At 40.5% G+C, this 13152-nt stretch overlaps 1 protein-coding gene across 1 annotated transcript in view; it reads right to left on the reverse strand.

The window, feature by feature from the left end:
• insrb (insulin receptor b) overlaps positions 1–13152 on the reverse strand; it is an 88460-nt gene that overhangs the window by 55056 nt on the left and 20252 nt on the right. The window contains exon 2 of the mRNA XM_039811042.1: positions 6449–6997. Coding sequence (XP_039666976.1) covers positions 6449–6997 — 549 coding nt within the window. The remainder of the gene's footprint in view (positions 1–6448; positions 6998–13152) is intronic.

Below are 13152 nucleotides of genomic sequence, written 5' to 3' on the forward strand. Positions count from 1 at the left end.
GAAAAGAGATAACAAACTGCAGGTAGTAAAATATGCAGCCGAAAACGGTAATCGAGCAGCAGAAAGAAAGTTTGAAATGAGGGATAAACTTGTGAGGGACTGGCGAAAAGGTGACTCATACTGCAATGAAGAAAACAAAGAAAGCTAATCGGCTAATCGCGGGCTGAAAGCAAGATGGCCAGAGCTGGAGGAAGGAGTCGGGAGGGGCTTGTCAACGGTGCAGTTACGTCTCCACGCCTTTTAATACATCCATGCTCCACGCCCTGGTAGCTGGTTGTTCTGTGTGCTATTGTATAGTTCAATAACTGTTAATGTGTTACGTTAACAAACCGGACACCTAACGTATTCAGCCTGTTGTTCTGTGTGCTATTGTGTAGTTGACAGATGAAAAAATAAATAAAAACATTCTAAATAAATGCGACTTATAGTCCGGTGCGACTTATATATGTTTTTTTCCTCTTCATGACGCATTTTTGACTGATGCGACTTATACTACGGAGCGACTTATAGTCCAGAAAATACGGTACTGTAAATGGGTATTAAAGGAATAGTTTAACAATTATGAAGCTACAGCCAGGAACCTTTAACTTAGCATAACGACTGAAAACAGGGGATAACACAAAATATAATCTGCACAAAAAAAAATAAACTAAGTGTAAAAACAACAATTTGTGGTTTTAAGATGACAGGTTATGTGCGAGGCTATTTCTTGGCCAGGACCAGTGAGTTCCTGGAGTTCTTACAATCTTTTAAATACAGAATTTCTATATGTTTCAACAGACTTTGTTACCATTCTGAGGATATGTCCTGGTACTTTCATGTAAATCTGTTGTCGGGACATAACTATAAAATAAACCAATAAACCTACACACAACTACAAGAATTAATATACCGACTTGATTTGTCAAATTCAGACAGCGCTGAAGCGACAATTGCTCTCTCAACGTAGCTACATGAGGGCATGGGAGTATTGTTTTAAGACAGGCAAAGAAAATCCCAACTTATCATTTAATACTCCTTTCATAAGAGAAGTCTTTTGAACATGTTTTCATGTTTTTTTACACTTTCATAGATGGCCGTCACAGGTTAATCAATGCTCACAGAGTACAGCTGTAGCTCCATAGAAATTAAGTTCTCTCAGTTCCTGAGAATTACATACAGTACTGTAAACACCATAAAGTTTCGCTTTCAATTTTTCTCACGCTCCCTTTCTCTTGCTCAACCCTTGTGTGCTCGCAATCTCTCAGTTTTTACAAAAGCTTGGAAGTTAGTTGAATGTCTTTTAAACGTGCTAATAACTAAATTAAATTCCCATCCCCAGCAGAGAGCTGGGCAGCCCGACCCGTGTTCAACTCTGGTCAGTAGGAGGGTCACGAAGTCATGCCGAATGACGCACGTTGACCCATTTAGATCGACCACCAGTGCAGGTTTAACCTGTGTGACTGTGACGGTCTGAAAGTGGTACGTGTAATGGAGAGAGGGCATTTTCCCTCTGTGGCTTTTGACACTGGGAGGTGAAGCTGTGCCTCTGTGTGCTGGTGTGTGTGTGAGCCTGAAAACAATCGCAACAAACAACAAAGCACGTAGGTGCAGGCAAAGTGAACTTTGACCTGAAAAGCTTTCTCTCCTCCTGCTTGTGTGTGTGTGTGTGTGTGTGTGTGTGTGTGTGTGTGTGTGTGTGTGTGTGTGTGTGTGTGTGTGTGTGTGTGTGTGTGTGTACAGTGCCTGCTGGTGTCTGTGAGGCTGAACACAGTGTGCCATGCCTCAGGAACAGACAGAGCCTTATCTTAACGAGAGATTGAATGTTTGCTCCCATTCCCTCTTTCTCTCATCTGTGAATATTACCCCAGCTTCCTTTTCTATCTGTAATTTTATCTGTCTTTACTTCTCATTTGTTAATCGAGCCCTTGGTCTTGTGTGATTGCTTTCAAACTAGCAATCTGCCTTTGCCTGCATTGACTATCCATCTGTCTCTCTTCTTAAATAGAGGACAGTTTCGCCATCTATGAATTCAGCTTTCTTGCTTCTTTTTTTATTTATTATACATTTTTTGCAAATTTAACAAACTCTCCTTGGAAATGGGTTTCATTTTAACACCATTTAAAAGGTCCCACCGACAAAACAAACCTTCATCCTTAAATTGAAAGGCCATTTACTGTGCCTAACAGATAAGAGGTGAACTACTACATTCTTCTACCTTCATCTAAAAACCAATCCAATAAGTCCAAAGACAGCAAGAAGTCAAAGATAGCAAGTGTCTGCTTCCCATCGTGTTAACCAAACCAGTCCTACCCATGCCATTTTACTCATCCTTAATGCATCATGTGCAAACATGTGGGTGCAGAGGATGCATGCCACATGCCTACACATCCTGTCTGTCTCATTCAAAGCAGGCGTCGGTGATCCATGAACCTCACCGATCTCAGACCTGACAACCTTCCCCTTCTCTTCTAGACGTGTTCCCTTTCTTGCCAATCTGGTATTTCAACAGCAGCAGTAGCAAACCTTTATTTATACTTGTGATTTTTGACTGAGAAACAATTCTTTTCACTCTCAGTTTTCCATAGGGACATCCATGTGCAGGGTCAGCTGGAGAATAGCACGTGTAGGACTGGTCGGAATTCACTGCTCAAAGACATTTCAACTGATGCAGTCCAGATACATGTCCACATCCACAAACTAACTTGTGTTTGAAGGTTTCCAACGTATTGGGGCTTTTGTAAGATGCCTGCATAAAGCATGATCGAAATGCATGTTACACTCTACTGTTGGCCAGAGGAAAAGCGAGCAACCACCAACATTCAATCAGGCAATAAAGCCACAGCGACTGGTGACAGCTTGTAAAAGCTGGGAAAATTGCAGCCTGAGTGCACTTGACAAAACCGAAAACCTACTCCTGGACTGACCTCCACATCCTAGCTACCTACACATGCTGTATATACACAGATCTATACCTCTAAATATACAGAAGGCACATACACACAAAATACATGTGTGGTCAGATACACACACATACAAAACCAAAATCAGACTGGGCAATGAATGTCAGATCTTATACACTCTCCAGGCTGTTTGGATTGCCAACAAGATACTCAAGGGCCCTGCACAGTTAAACACAACATGTCTTGGTTCACACACACAGACACACACAGTGGTTTTCCTGCTTGTAAGGAGCATGTGTAAAATCAGAGGAATGCAGGCTCTCCCTTGGCTCTTACCTAAGGCAACTGGATCTCTGTAAAAACACAACAAACAAAAACAACCCCACAGTTTCCACTCACACGTAAACTTTAATGACCCATCTAATGTTCCTCCACCCTGCACACGTGTGTATGTGTGCATCTAAGTTTGTAAACTGTGAGTTTTTATTCACCGAAGCTCTAATTAAAGATCCTACAGTTTCCTCACGCCACCACCCAGCACGTGTTTCACTGTATATCACTGCACAAGCACCCAAGGGAAACAACACATTTCTCTTTCTTGAGGCTCACATCTCACATCCTTTTATCTCACGTGGGGCTGAAAACATGCCTGTATAGCAGTAAGACGCATAGGTATTAAACGGTTTCAAAACTCACTAATAAGACTTATACTGTCACTATGGTTATTGTTATAATTGCTGTCCCACTAATTGTACTGTTTATACTTTAATATGTATATTATTCTGATCTGTAACAGCGCTGATTTGAGAAAAGCAATAGAGTTTGGCTGCTGTCGGCTTAAAATATGTCTGTGGAAATGTGGAACTGCGGCTCTCTCCTCCAGTGGGGACATGCACTTAAACACACACACGGTCACTAGCAAGCATTTACAGTAAGCGTACACATATCATCCCTATGTGTAGCCTCCACACACTCCCCCTGCCGCAGGGGCAGACAGCCATTGCATCATGTTCTAGAAATGGCTCCTGCTTTGACACACCGCTCTTGACTAAACTGGAGCCTGTCATGTGACACAGAGCACAGCCTCATACCTGCTCCCCCGGCCTATCCGAAGCAAAGGAGACATGAACGCACATGTACAACAGGTTGTTTGGCGTCCTACGTACCCACTTCTGTTCATCAGCCTACATTCTCTTTTTTCCAATGGTCAGGGCATTTGTCTTTGAAATCAAGTCCAGGGCTTGTATTTGTCAAACTTCTCCGAATTACACTTATGAATGCTCAACATAGGAGTAAAAAAGTTCTCCAAGGAGAATTTATCACATTGGCAAGAGCCCACAGTGAGTATGCATGGGAAGTGGAAAAAAGGGGGAAAGTGGTGTAACATCCAATCAAATTTTCTAATCAAATGCAAATAATATCCCAAAATGACCACCACTTCTGAATTACACATATTGCTTCAACTAATGTATAAATCATCGTGACCAACGTAACTTTGTACAACCACTCCCAAACATGTCCCAGACAGATGTGTGTTCATCTCGGTTTCTGCACTGCAATCATCTAAATTCTACCTTTAACCCACTTAAGAGACCTTCGGAGCTCTCTTAAAAATTTTAGTAAGAACTTTTGATGAATAGCTTTTATTCTTAAGTTTGTGAGCAGGAGTAAAAGTGAAGAATTTCTACTTTTATTTTATAAAACTTTGTCTTTGATAAATAAATATCAACGACTTTTCTGAGCTCTTAATTGTATCATCAGAAACTTTAACCTAACCATTACACAGTGTGTGTGTGTGTGTGTGTGTGTGTGTGTGTGTGTGTGTGTGTGTGTGTGTGTGTGTGTGTGTGTGTGTGTGTGTGTGCACGCGTGTGCGTGTTAGGTCACCTGTATTTGGTCTTGGGCATGAATAAAAGAGGGTATTGCCAGGAAATGGGACTATGTAAATTAATCATATATACTGTAACTAGGGAAGCAAATTTTAAGCAGTTTCATTAACAGATTCATTCACATTAAAAATCAATAATCAGCTTAAGTCCAACCGTGAAAAAACAAGTGTGAGAGAGAGAGAGAGAGAGAGAGAGAGAGAGAGAGGGAGTGTGTGTGAGTGAGTGAGTGAGTGTGTGAGTGAGTGAGGAGTGAGTGAGTGGAGTGAGGAGGGAGTGAGTGAGTGAGTGAGTGAGTGAGTGAGTGAGTGAGTGAGTGAGTGAGTGAGTGAGTGAGTGAGTGACAAAGACTGAGACACAATAAGAGACATTTCCTGTACTACTTTCCCGACAGTGAGACCTGGCAGAAAACCGAGGAGCCAGCATTTTATGTGGGCTGCAACAGTCAATGTTAGAGTATAAACATGGTTGTTTTGCTTTGAACGCTAGCCTTTCTGTCAGACACAGAGACAGAAGAGAAAAAACAACACAAGCTATAATCGCCTTCAAAAAATAATAAGCATTCTCTCTGTGCGTCTTACAATAGAAGCCATTCTCTATGTTTATGGTAGGAGGGGAAAGACTGACTGACTAACTGAGTGACTGGCCGACATACTGGCAGCTGGCTGCAGCACCAAGCAAACCTACAGCTCTTCTCTACTAAAAGGAGAGAAAATCTGTACAATGTTCAATCTGTACAACAAACAAGTGTACTATCAACTCTGTCGCTCTAACACTCTTTCTGTCACGGCTTTGTTTCCCAGAATGCCTACCTTTGAGCTTGCAGTTCCCTTGCTTAACACTGAGTCATTTCACAGATCAAGCAGATCCTGAGCCTATAATTACAGATCACTTGCCCACAATGCTCCTGTCAATAAATGCTAATCAGAGGGAGTCCACAACCCCTGGCTGCTGATATTAGGAGCAACCCTCCGCATCATAGAAATCATTATATGAACCATTTGGAATGAAAACATCTCGTCGTCTCAATTGATTTCTGGGAGGAAAAAAATCTCCAGTGCATATTCTCATTATGTGTCTCAATGGACCACTTTACAATGAGCAGCATGATGGATTCTGGAAAGGTGCTATACTATCATGTCTGCACACAACGGGTAGTCAATATGGAGATTTAAATAAATAAATGTTCAGTCTTTTTTTAATTTGGCGAGAATCTGGCTGGTTTAAACACCTGACAATGATAAACTTTCTTATCAGAAGGACAAAAATGTTGGGGATGTATACAGGAAGTATAATATAATGGATATGGAAAGTTAGCTGTGGGCTACAACTTGAGCCCTGTTTTTTGCTTTCAATTACTTTACATTTTGATATATTGGAACCATTAAAAGTATGCCAAATCAAGTATTAGCAGTTTCTGTTTGCAATGTACTCATGGATGCATTGAATAAATTATCCCTGGGTTACTTTGATAACGAAGAAAACTTAAAAACGTGTATCTTAGGCAAGTTCTGGAGTTATAAGGAGCGTCTTTTTTCTATTACTTCTAAGCAGATTTATGGATAATGATATCCTCACAAAGTGCAAGTCACTGAATTTTAAAAATATGGGAGTGTATGAGGGGGGGAAAAAAACATAAGCTCTCCACTGTTGAAAGCACATTCAAACACATACACTTACTTCTCTGGCAATGGTTCTGTGACCAGCATCGTCCCCTGAAATGTCCGTTGATGGTGTTCTGTGGGCAGATGGTCTGACCTTGGGCCGTGCCGGGACACACATCTCCACACTCTCTGTCATTCTTATTGGCTACGATGAAGTTGTCCTCCACCGTATCCAGGATCTTGGACCAGTCCAGGGTGGCCAGGTAACACAGGTCTGGATTCTTCTCGATCCTCACTGCGCCCCGGGTGATATTCATGAGGCTGTGGAGGCCCACCTCCTTCAGCTGCAGCATCTCGTAAATCACAAGAGCGTAGTTGAAGAAGAGGTTGTTTCCGCGGACCACCGTCAGGTTGGGGAAGAGATCGCTGAGGGTCTCCAGGCCGTAGACTCTGAACAGCAGCACATAGTCGGTCACCACTCGCAGCTTTGGGTAGCTGAGACCCCGGAAGTCCTCGGTCTTGGTCTTAAACATGAGCAAAATCTTCAGGTGGCCCTCGATGATGGTGCAGTTCTCCAACGACTGGAGGTTGGTCACATTGTTCCGGATGTCCTTGTTCTGGCAGACTGGAAGGATAAGGAAGGAGGGAGATGTGAGAAACCATAATAAGCCTAAAACACAAGTCTTTTAAAATAATAAATCCAAGTATTTTTGATTTTAAAATACTTTTACATTAGACATCTTGTTCCAGAGACCAGAGCAGATCAGCAAATGTCTATTTACGCTCAGCTGCCAGTTTATTAGGAACCCCTCCCGAAAACAATTGCAATTTAATTATACAAAAAAAAGCCCTGAAATAAATCCCACCGTCAAAAAAGGTAAAAAAAGATTCAGTTTTTATTGACAATATTTTACGAGTGGTGTTAATTACACTATGTTGTATTTTTTTTTCTAATCAATTAACTGGTTAGTCATTAAAATGTTAACAAATAGTGAAGGGTGATGCCATTAAATTGCAAGTTCATGGCATAAGACAAAGTAAAGCAGCAAATCCACAGAATTGAGAATCTGGAATGAGCATATGAGTAGTAGTTCTTCTTGAAAAATAACTTGATGATTAACCGATTTCTGAAAAAGTAGAAAAAAGAAAGGAAAAAAAATCTATTATAGACTAGTTAATTCATCGACTTTCAGCATACTTAGTGTATGATCATTGATCACAGTATAAATAGTAATCTTTGATTTGCAACAGCGTCAGAACAACCGGATATGAACATCAACCTTTTTCCCCATTTAAGACATGAAACCACTAGTGATCTGCATTAGGCCTGTCGCAATATGCAATAAATCAATTAATCGCATGACAAATAAAAATTAGCTTGATCATTTTTAAATGGAAATTATCGCGGCCGGAAAAATTTCCATTTTATTTATCGTTTTTGATTGTGTTTGGTTTTTATTCCGGTGCATTTTTTGTTAACAGAGACTGAGAGTCCATTTTATTCATTGTTTTTGGTTGTTTTGTTCATTTATTATGGATATTTAAAATGTCTTCTAGTTCCAGTGTTAAATATTCTTTAGAAATAAAAGTTTATTGATCTTTGAAAAGGTGTACCTGCATTTTTAGGCCATTATCATTCATGAAACAGCCTCACTAAAGTCCCCTTTACAATCTGACTTGCGCATTTTTTTTTTTTTTTTTTTTTTTTTTTTTTTTTTTTTTTTTTTTTTTTTTTTTTTTTTTTTTTTTTTTTTTTTTTTTTTTTTTTTTTTTTTTTTTTTTTTTTTTTTTTTTTTTTTTTCTCTCTCTCTCTCTCTCTCTCTCTCTCTCTCTCTCTCTCTCTCTCTCTCTCTCTCTCTCCTCATTGGCTCCAGCATTATTTTCTCCAGAGAGCACATTACTGTATGGCACTGTCTGATCTGAATGAAGCAGAGATGAAAGGGTTAACAGAAATGAAGCCTGGAAGCAAAATGCTTATCCATGCTCATTCATACTCTTTAGCTGCTGCACACTGGCACACATACAAGCCCACATTTGGACCAGCAAACACACACACACACACACACACACACACACACACACACACACACACACACACACACACACACACACACACACAAAACAACACACACACACACACACACACACACAAACAACAAAAAAAACACACACACGAGTGAGGGAATTCATTAGGGGGCTGTTACTTAAGGAGATGTACAGAGAGAAAAGGCATTCTGCTGTTGCTTGCTACGGGGGGTTGGGGGGCGCAGGCGTGGGTCATCGGGGGCAGATGGAGAAGAGGGGAAAAGAAGGAAGGAGAGTAAAGGAGTGGAGGAAGGGTTGTTATGTAGTCGGGGGGTTGGCTGCAAGAGCCACTGTGTCTTTAAAATAATGAGCTATCTCCTCCCTCTCTCCTCCCAGGTTCAGAAGCATGGGGACACAGGAGAGGCACACTTCCAATGTACTCCTATGTAGAAAATAATTAGGTAGGAGTGAAGAATGCCTCATAGTTTAAATAATATTAGACAGGTGTTACAATGACAACATTATGACAACATTCTATTCTTAGGAAGCTAAATAAATTTCATTTGATCTTGTACAAAAAAAGCAGGTTTACAAAGTTACCAAGAGAACACAAAGCGACAATATTGCTCACGTGACCTATTGTCAAAGCCGTGCTACCATTTTCCTCCAAATTTCAGCTTTCTTAGAATTGTCCTTAATAAAAGGTAAGGGATGGCCATACAGGTGGAATGTTTTTTCTACCAGATCACCCAGGCTTGTCCGTCAACATCTAATCATACAAAGTGTCAGCTCATGTGAACAGATTTGCTGTTTAAAGTGGAAGAGGTGATTAAATGCTTGATAAGGTGATACGACAGATAATGTTTGAACACGGTGTTAAAATGAGAAAATACATTTGCATAACTTCTGCAGTGTTGAAACACCCATTTACACTCAGTGAACATACTCAACTACACTGGTAGTGGTGAGACATAATACTAATATGACTTAACCATGCGTGGACCATATCAACCATAATACCAGTCATAACTGCCAAAAACATATGGTTATGGTCAATAACCCAGATGTGAGAAGATTGTATTTAAATGCAATTTGTTAAGGAAACGTAACAGGCTTGTTTCCACTACAAGAAACAAACATTAGGCTACTTCTCTCCGTCATTCATTGGATTACGTTTGCATGAGAGAGAGAGAACGACAAAAGAATGCCTTGTAGGAAATTAATCACATTCAACATTAGACCCATTTTGTTAACCAAATGTGAACATCTGTCATGGACACAAGTTCAATTTGTAAAAACTAAAATATTGAAAAGGAGCCTGGTGATTGGGTATGTAGGGTAAAATTAGCTTCTTATGACAGAAGTGATCCAATGGTCTCCATCTAGTCTGCTGCTTTCATATTGATGATACAGACACACACCTGCTAATCACACTTGGTGTCTTCCATGCATCTAAATGGTGAGAACCCCATCTGCTCACCACCTTTTGCTATGTTCCCATTTTTACGCTCAATCCCCCACTACCACTTTGCACACACAAAAAATCAATCACACTACAACATGCATCTTAAAATAGAAGCAAAAATCTAAATTCATTGCAGTGGACTACTTGGTTGCATTGAGTTGTTATTGACCGTCATCATTTCCCAGGTGTAAGCTACCTATTAACTTCCCATTCTGTTAATGGTTAGTGAGAAAAACATGTCAACAGTCAAGGTACAAACTCTGACCGGCAGCACATCAATGTCTTATAATGGAAAGGAGCCAATAAAGCCTGTTATCACTACACAGCCAAATAAAACCATGCTGTTTACTACAACAGCATGTTAGCATATAGGGGTGAGTTATTCAGGCCAGTCAGAATTTATTTTGCTAAGAAACAACTGGTGGCCTTTTGTTATTACCTTAGAGAAAATATCTGGATCAGTTTAAAGAAAAAAAAAAAGTCAAATTTAAATATCCATGCAAGGCATCATTGTTTCATGTTATTTCAATCACGAGTATGTGTAAATTAGTTCTTGATTTATTTTTATTGAATATGTCTGATGAAGTAAAATAAATCAAACAGAATTCACAATTCTTAAAAAAAAAAGAAAAATGTATCCAAAAAACATTTTTACTGAAGAGAAATATACACACGATAGCAAGACCGAATGTCTTCTGTAGGAGACCTAACAAAAGATTAATGAAACATAGGCAGGTATGTTGACAGTTATCTTATTTGACATGGTGACAAAACCTTTAAGATAAAAGGAATTGTGCAGTTGAGATATTAAACAGTAGCTATCAACTTTGCTCCTCTGTACACTAGTGCAGCCATCCTGTTACTGTCAGCTTTACACTGGTCAGCTATAGGGTTGGGTATCGTTTGGGTTTTTTCCGATACGGGTGCTAAAGTGATACTTGTAAAACGGTGCCGGTGCCTAAACCGATAATTTTTAATAAAGTTAAAAAAAAAAAAGAAGGGTACTAAACAACAGTCGGCGACATTAAAGAACGGCTTGTTTATTGCTAAGGCCATATGGTCAAAATTAAAGATTTAATAATAATGTAATAACTATAACTTATAACAATAACTTATTTCACCAGTAAATTACTGTTGAATGAGAAAAACAACCACCAGATGGGAAAAAGGTATTTTACAATAACTTTGAATGCACCATGAGGCTACCTGTTTTAAGTGAACGCACCGTCTTTGTTGCTTAATTCCGACAACGGCAGCTGCTGCGCTGTAGAGCAGACTGTGTAGCATTTTAACCGTGTTTAATACAGCTGCTAGCTAAAGGTAGGCTAACGTTACTGCTGTCAGGTGTAGTGTAAAGTCAGGCACCGAAATAAGGCGCTGAAATTTTCGTTCTTATTCGGTCTCGTTACTACCGTTTACGTCGGCACCGGTGCCCTATTGGCACAGTGTTTCGGTACCCAACCCTAGTCAGCTAGTAGCTGACTGGATATCCAAACGTGTCCTTATTTGTCATGGTGATCCACTATCGACTGGAAGCTGACCTAAGCTAGAGGAAGGTTGGGTTGCACTACATTAACTTGATGCGTCCGATAGTTTATTAGCACAGAACCATCTGAGAAGCCGTCATTGGAAACTGTTTGGAAAATGGCAGGCATCGTTGCTGCTGTTTGTAGCTCCTCAACAGATGCTGATTGGCCGGACGATTCCGGCCCTGGCACAAACACTTTGCTTGAAGCCTGACAAGATGGATTTATGTGGTATATGTGATCCTGCGATTCTCGCGTGATCTCGTAATTTTGTAGAGAATCCAGCTGCCGCAACTGGACAAACCTACATAAAAAGGCAACAGTTGTCTATTTATGGAAGAAGTTCAACAAGATTTTCAAAACTGAATGAAAGTGTATCAGATATTTTACAAAGAGGAAACAATTATTGATACAAACGTAAGTAATGCAAGACTTTACTTGACACAGGTCCCCGAGTCAGTGCCCCCAGATTGACTGAAAACGTTTTTATCCCCTATTCCAAAACAATGCAGCAAAGTTTGGACTGAGCAAGGGTAATATGTCAATATCTTTTATAACAGCAGGAGTTCAGTAATAAAATGATACAATAAATTATAAATAAATTACAATCTAATCAATCTATCATACAAAGCCCTTCTCCCTTCTAGTTACTCTGACAGTCTATTTTTGACATAAACATGAAAAGTTAACATATTCATCCATTCACTGACAACTAGGTCAGACAGCAACAAGCGGGCACAAGATCATTATTGTCCGTCGTTCACCGTGTAATGAAATTACTTCCATCAATCAAAAAACATTTAAATGGGAGTATTTAAATGTATCCACATTAGTGTGAACATGGCCAAAGCCAGTTGAACTTTACACACTTAGCCGACGCCTGCAGCCAGATTTGCCAGCAGCCAAAAGCAACTCATAAAATGATAACTCAATTTCATCTGTTGAGCATCTCATCAGATAAGGCAGAGTTTGAAACAACAACAGCTACTCATTCACACAAGCTAGCCACTTTGCCCTGGCCGCACCCTCTTTATTAGACACATACTATCAGAAACCAAAACACTTCTTCCTCCACTATGTGGCAGTTGATGTTGTTACCAGTGATAACAGCAACCTTACACCTCTCTGCCCTCCTGCCTTATCTCCTGGACACATCACACAGGCCTACAAGCCACCCACTCGCTGTCAGTCTGCAGCACTAACCGGATACCTATTGTGCAACACGACAACATAACAAACTACGTTATGCAACACCAACAGGGCCAGGGTGCAACTAACCTCTGCCCATAAAGATCTTCAAGAAAACACCAAGAGGACACACACATGACCATTTTACATATGTATTTTTCTAACTGCAGGTAAGAAATATGTTATGGGGTCTTTCTCTTCACACAGCATGCTTACAGGCTAGCACATATGTCACGTCTCCTGCTGGAGAAGCTTTATTGACACAAAGAAATGTTAGTAGGCCATGAAGGGAAGCAGTACACAGTGCTGCTGGGAGCTCCCTCTGCAAAATGGAGTCTTGTTTTCGACTGACAGGAACGAGAGAGAGAAGGGGAAGGAGTGGGGGCGGGGGTTGGGGGGCGCGGCGTGGGTCAACGGGGGCAGATGGAGAAGAGGGGAAAAGAAGGAAGGAGAGTAAAGGAGTGGAGGAAGGGTTGTTATGTAGTCGGGGGGTTGGCTGCAAGAGCCACTGTGTCTTTAAAATAATGAGCTATCTCCTCCCTCTCTCCTCCCAGGTTCAGAAGCATGGGGACACAG

Source organism: Perca fluviatilis, chromosome 9, assembly GCF_010015445.1.
Source record: "Perca fluviatilis chromosome 9, GENO_Pfluv_1.0, whole genome shotgun sequence".
Lineage (NCBI taxonomy): Eukaryota > Metazoa > Chordata > Actinopteri > Perciformes > Percidae > Perca > Perca fluviatilis.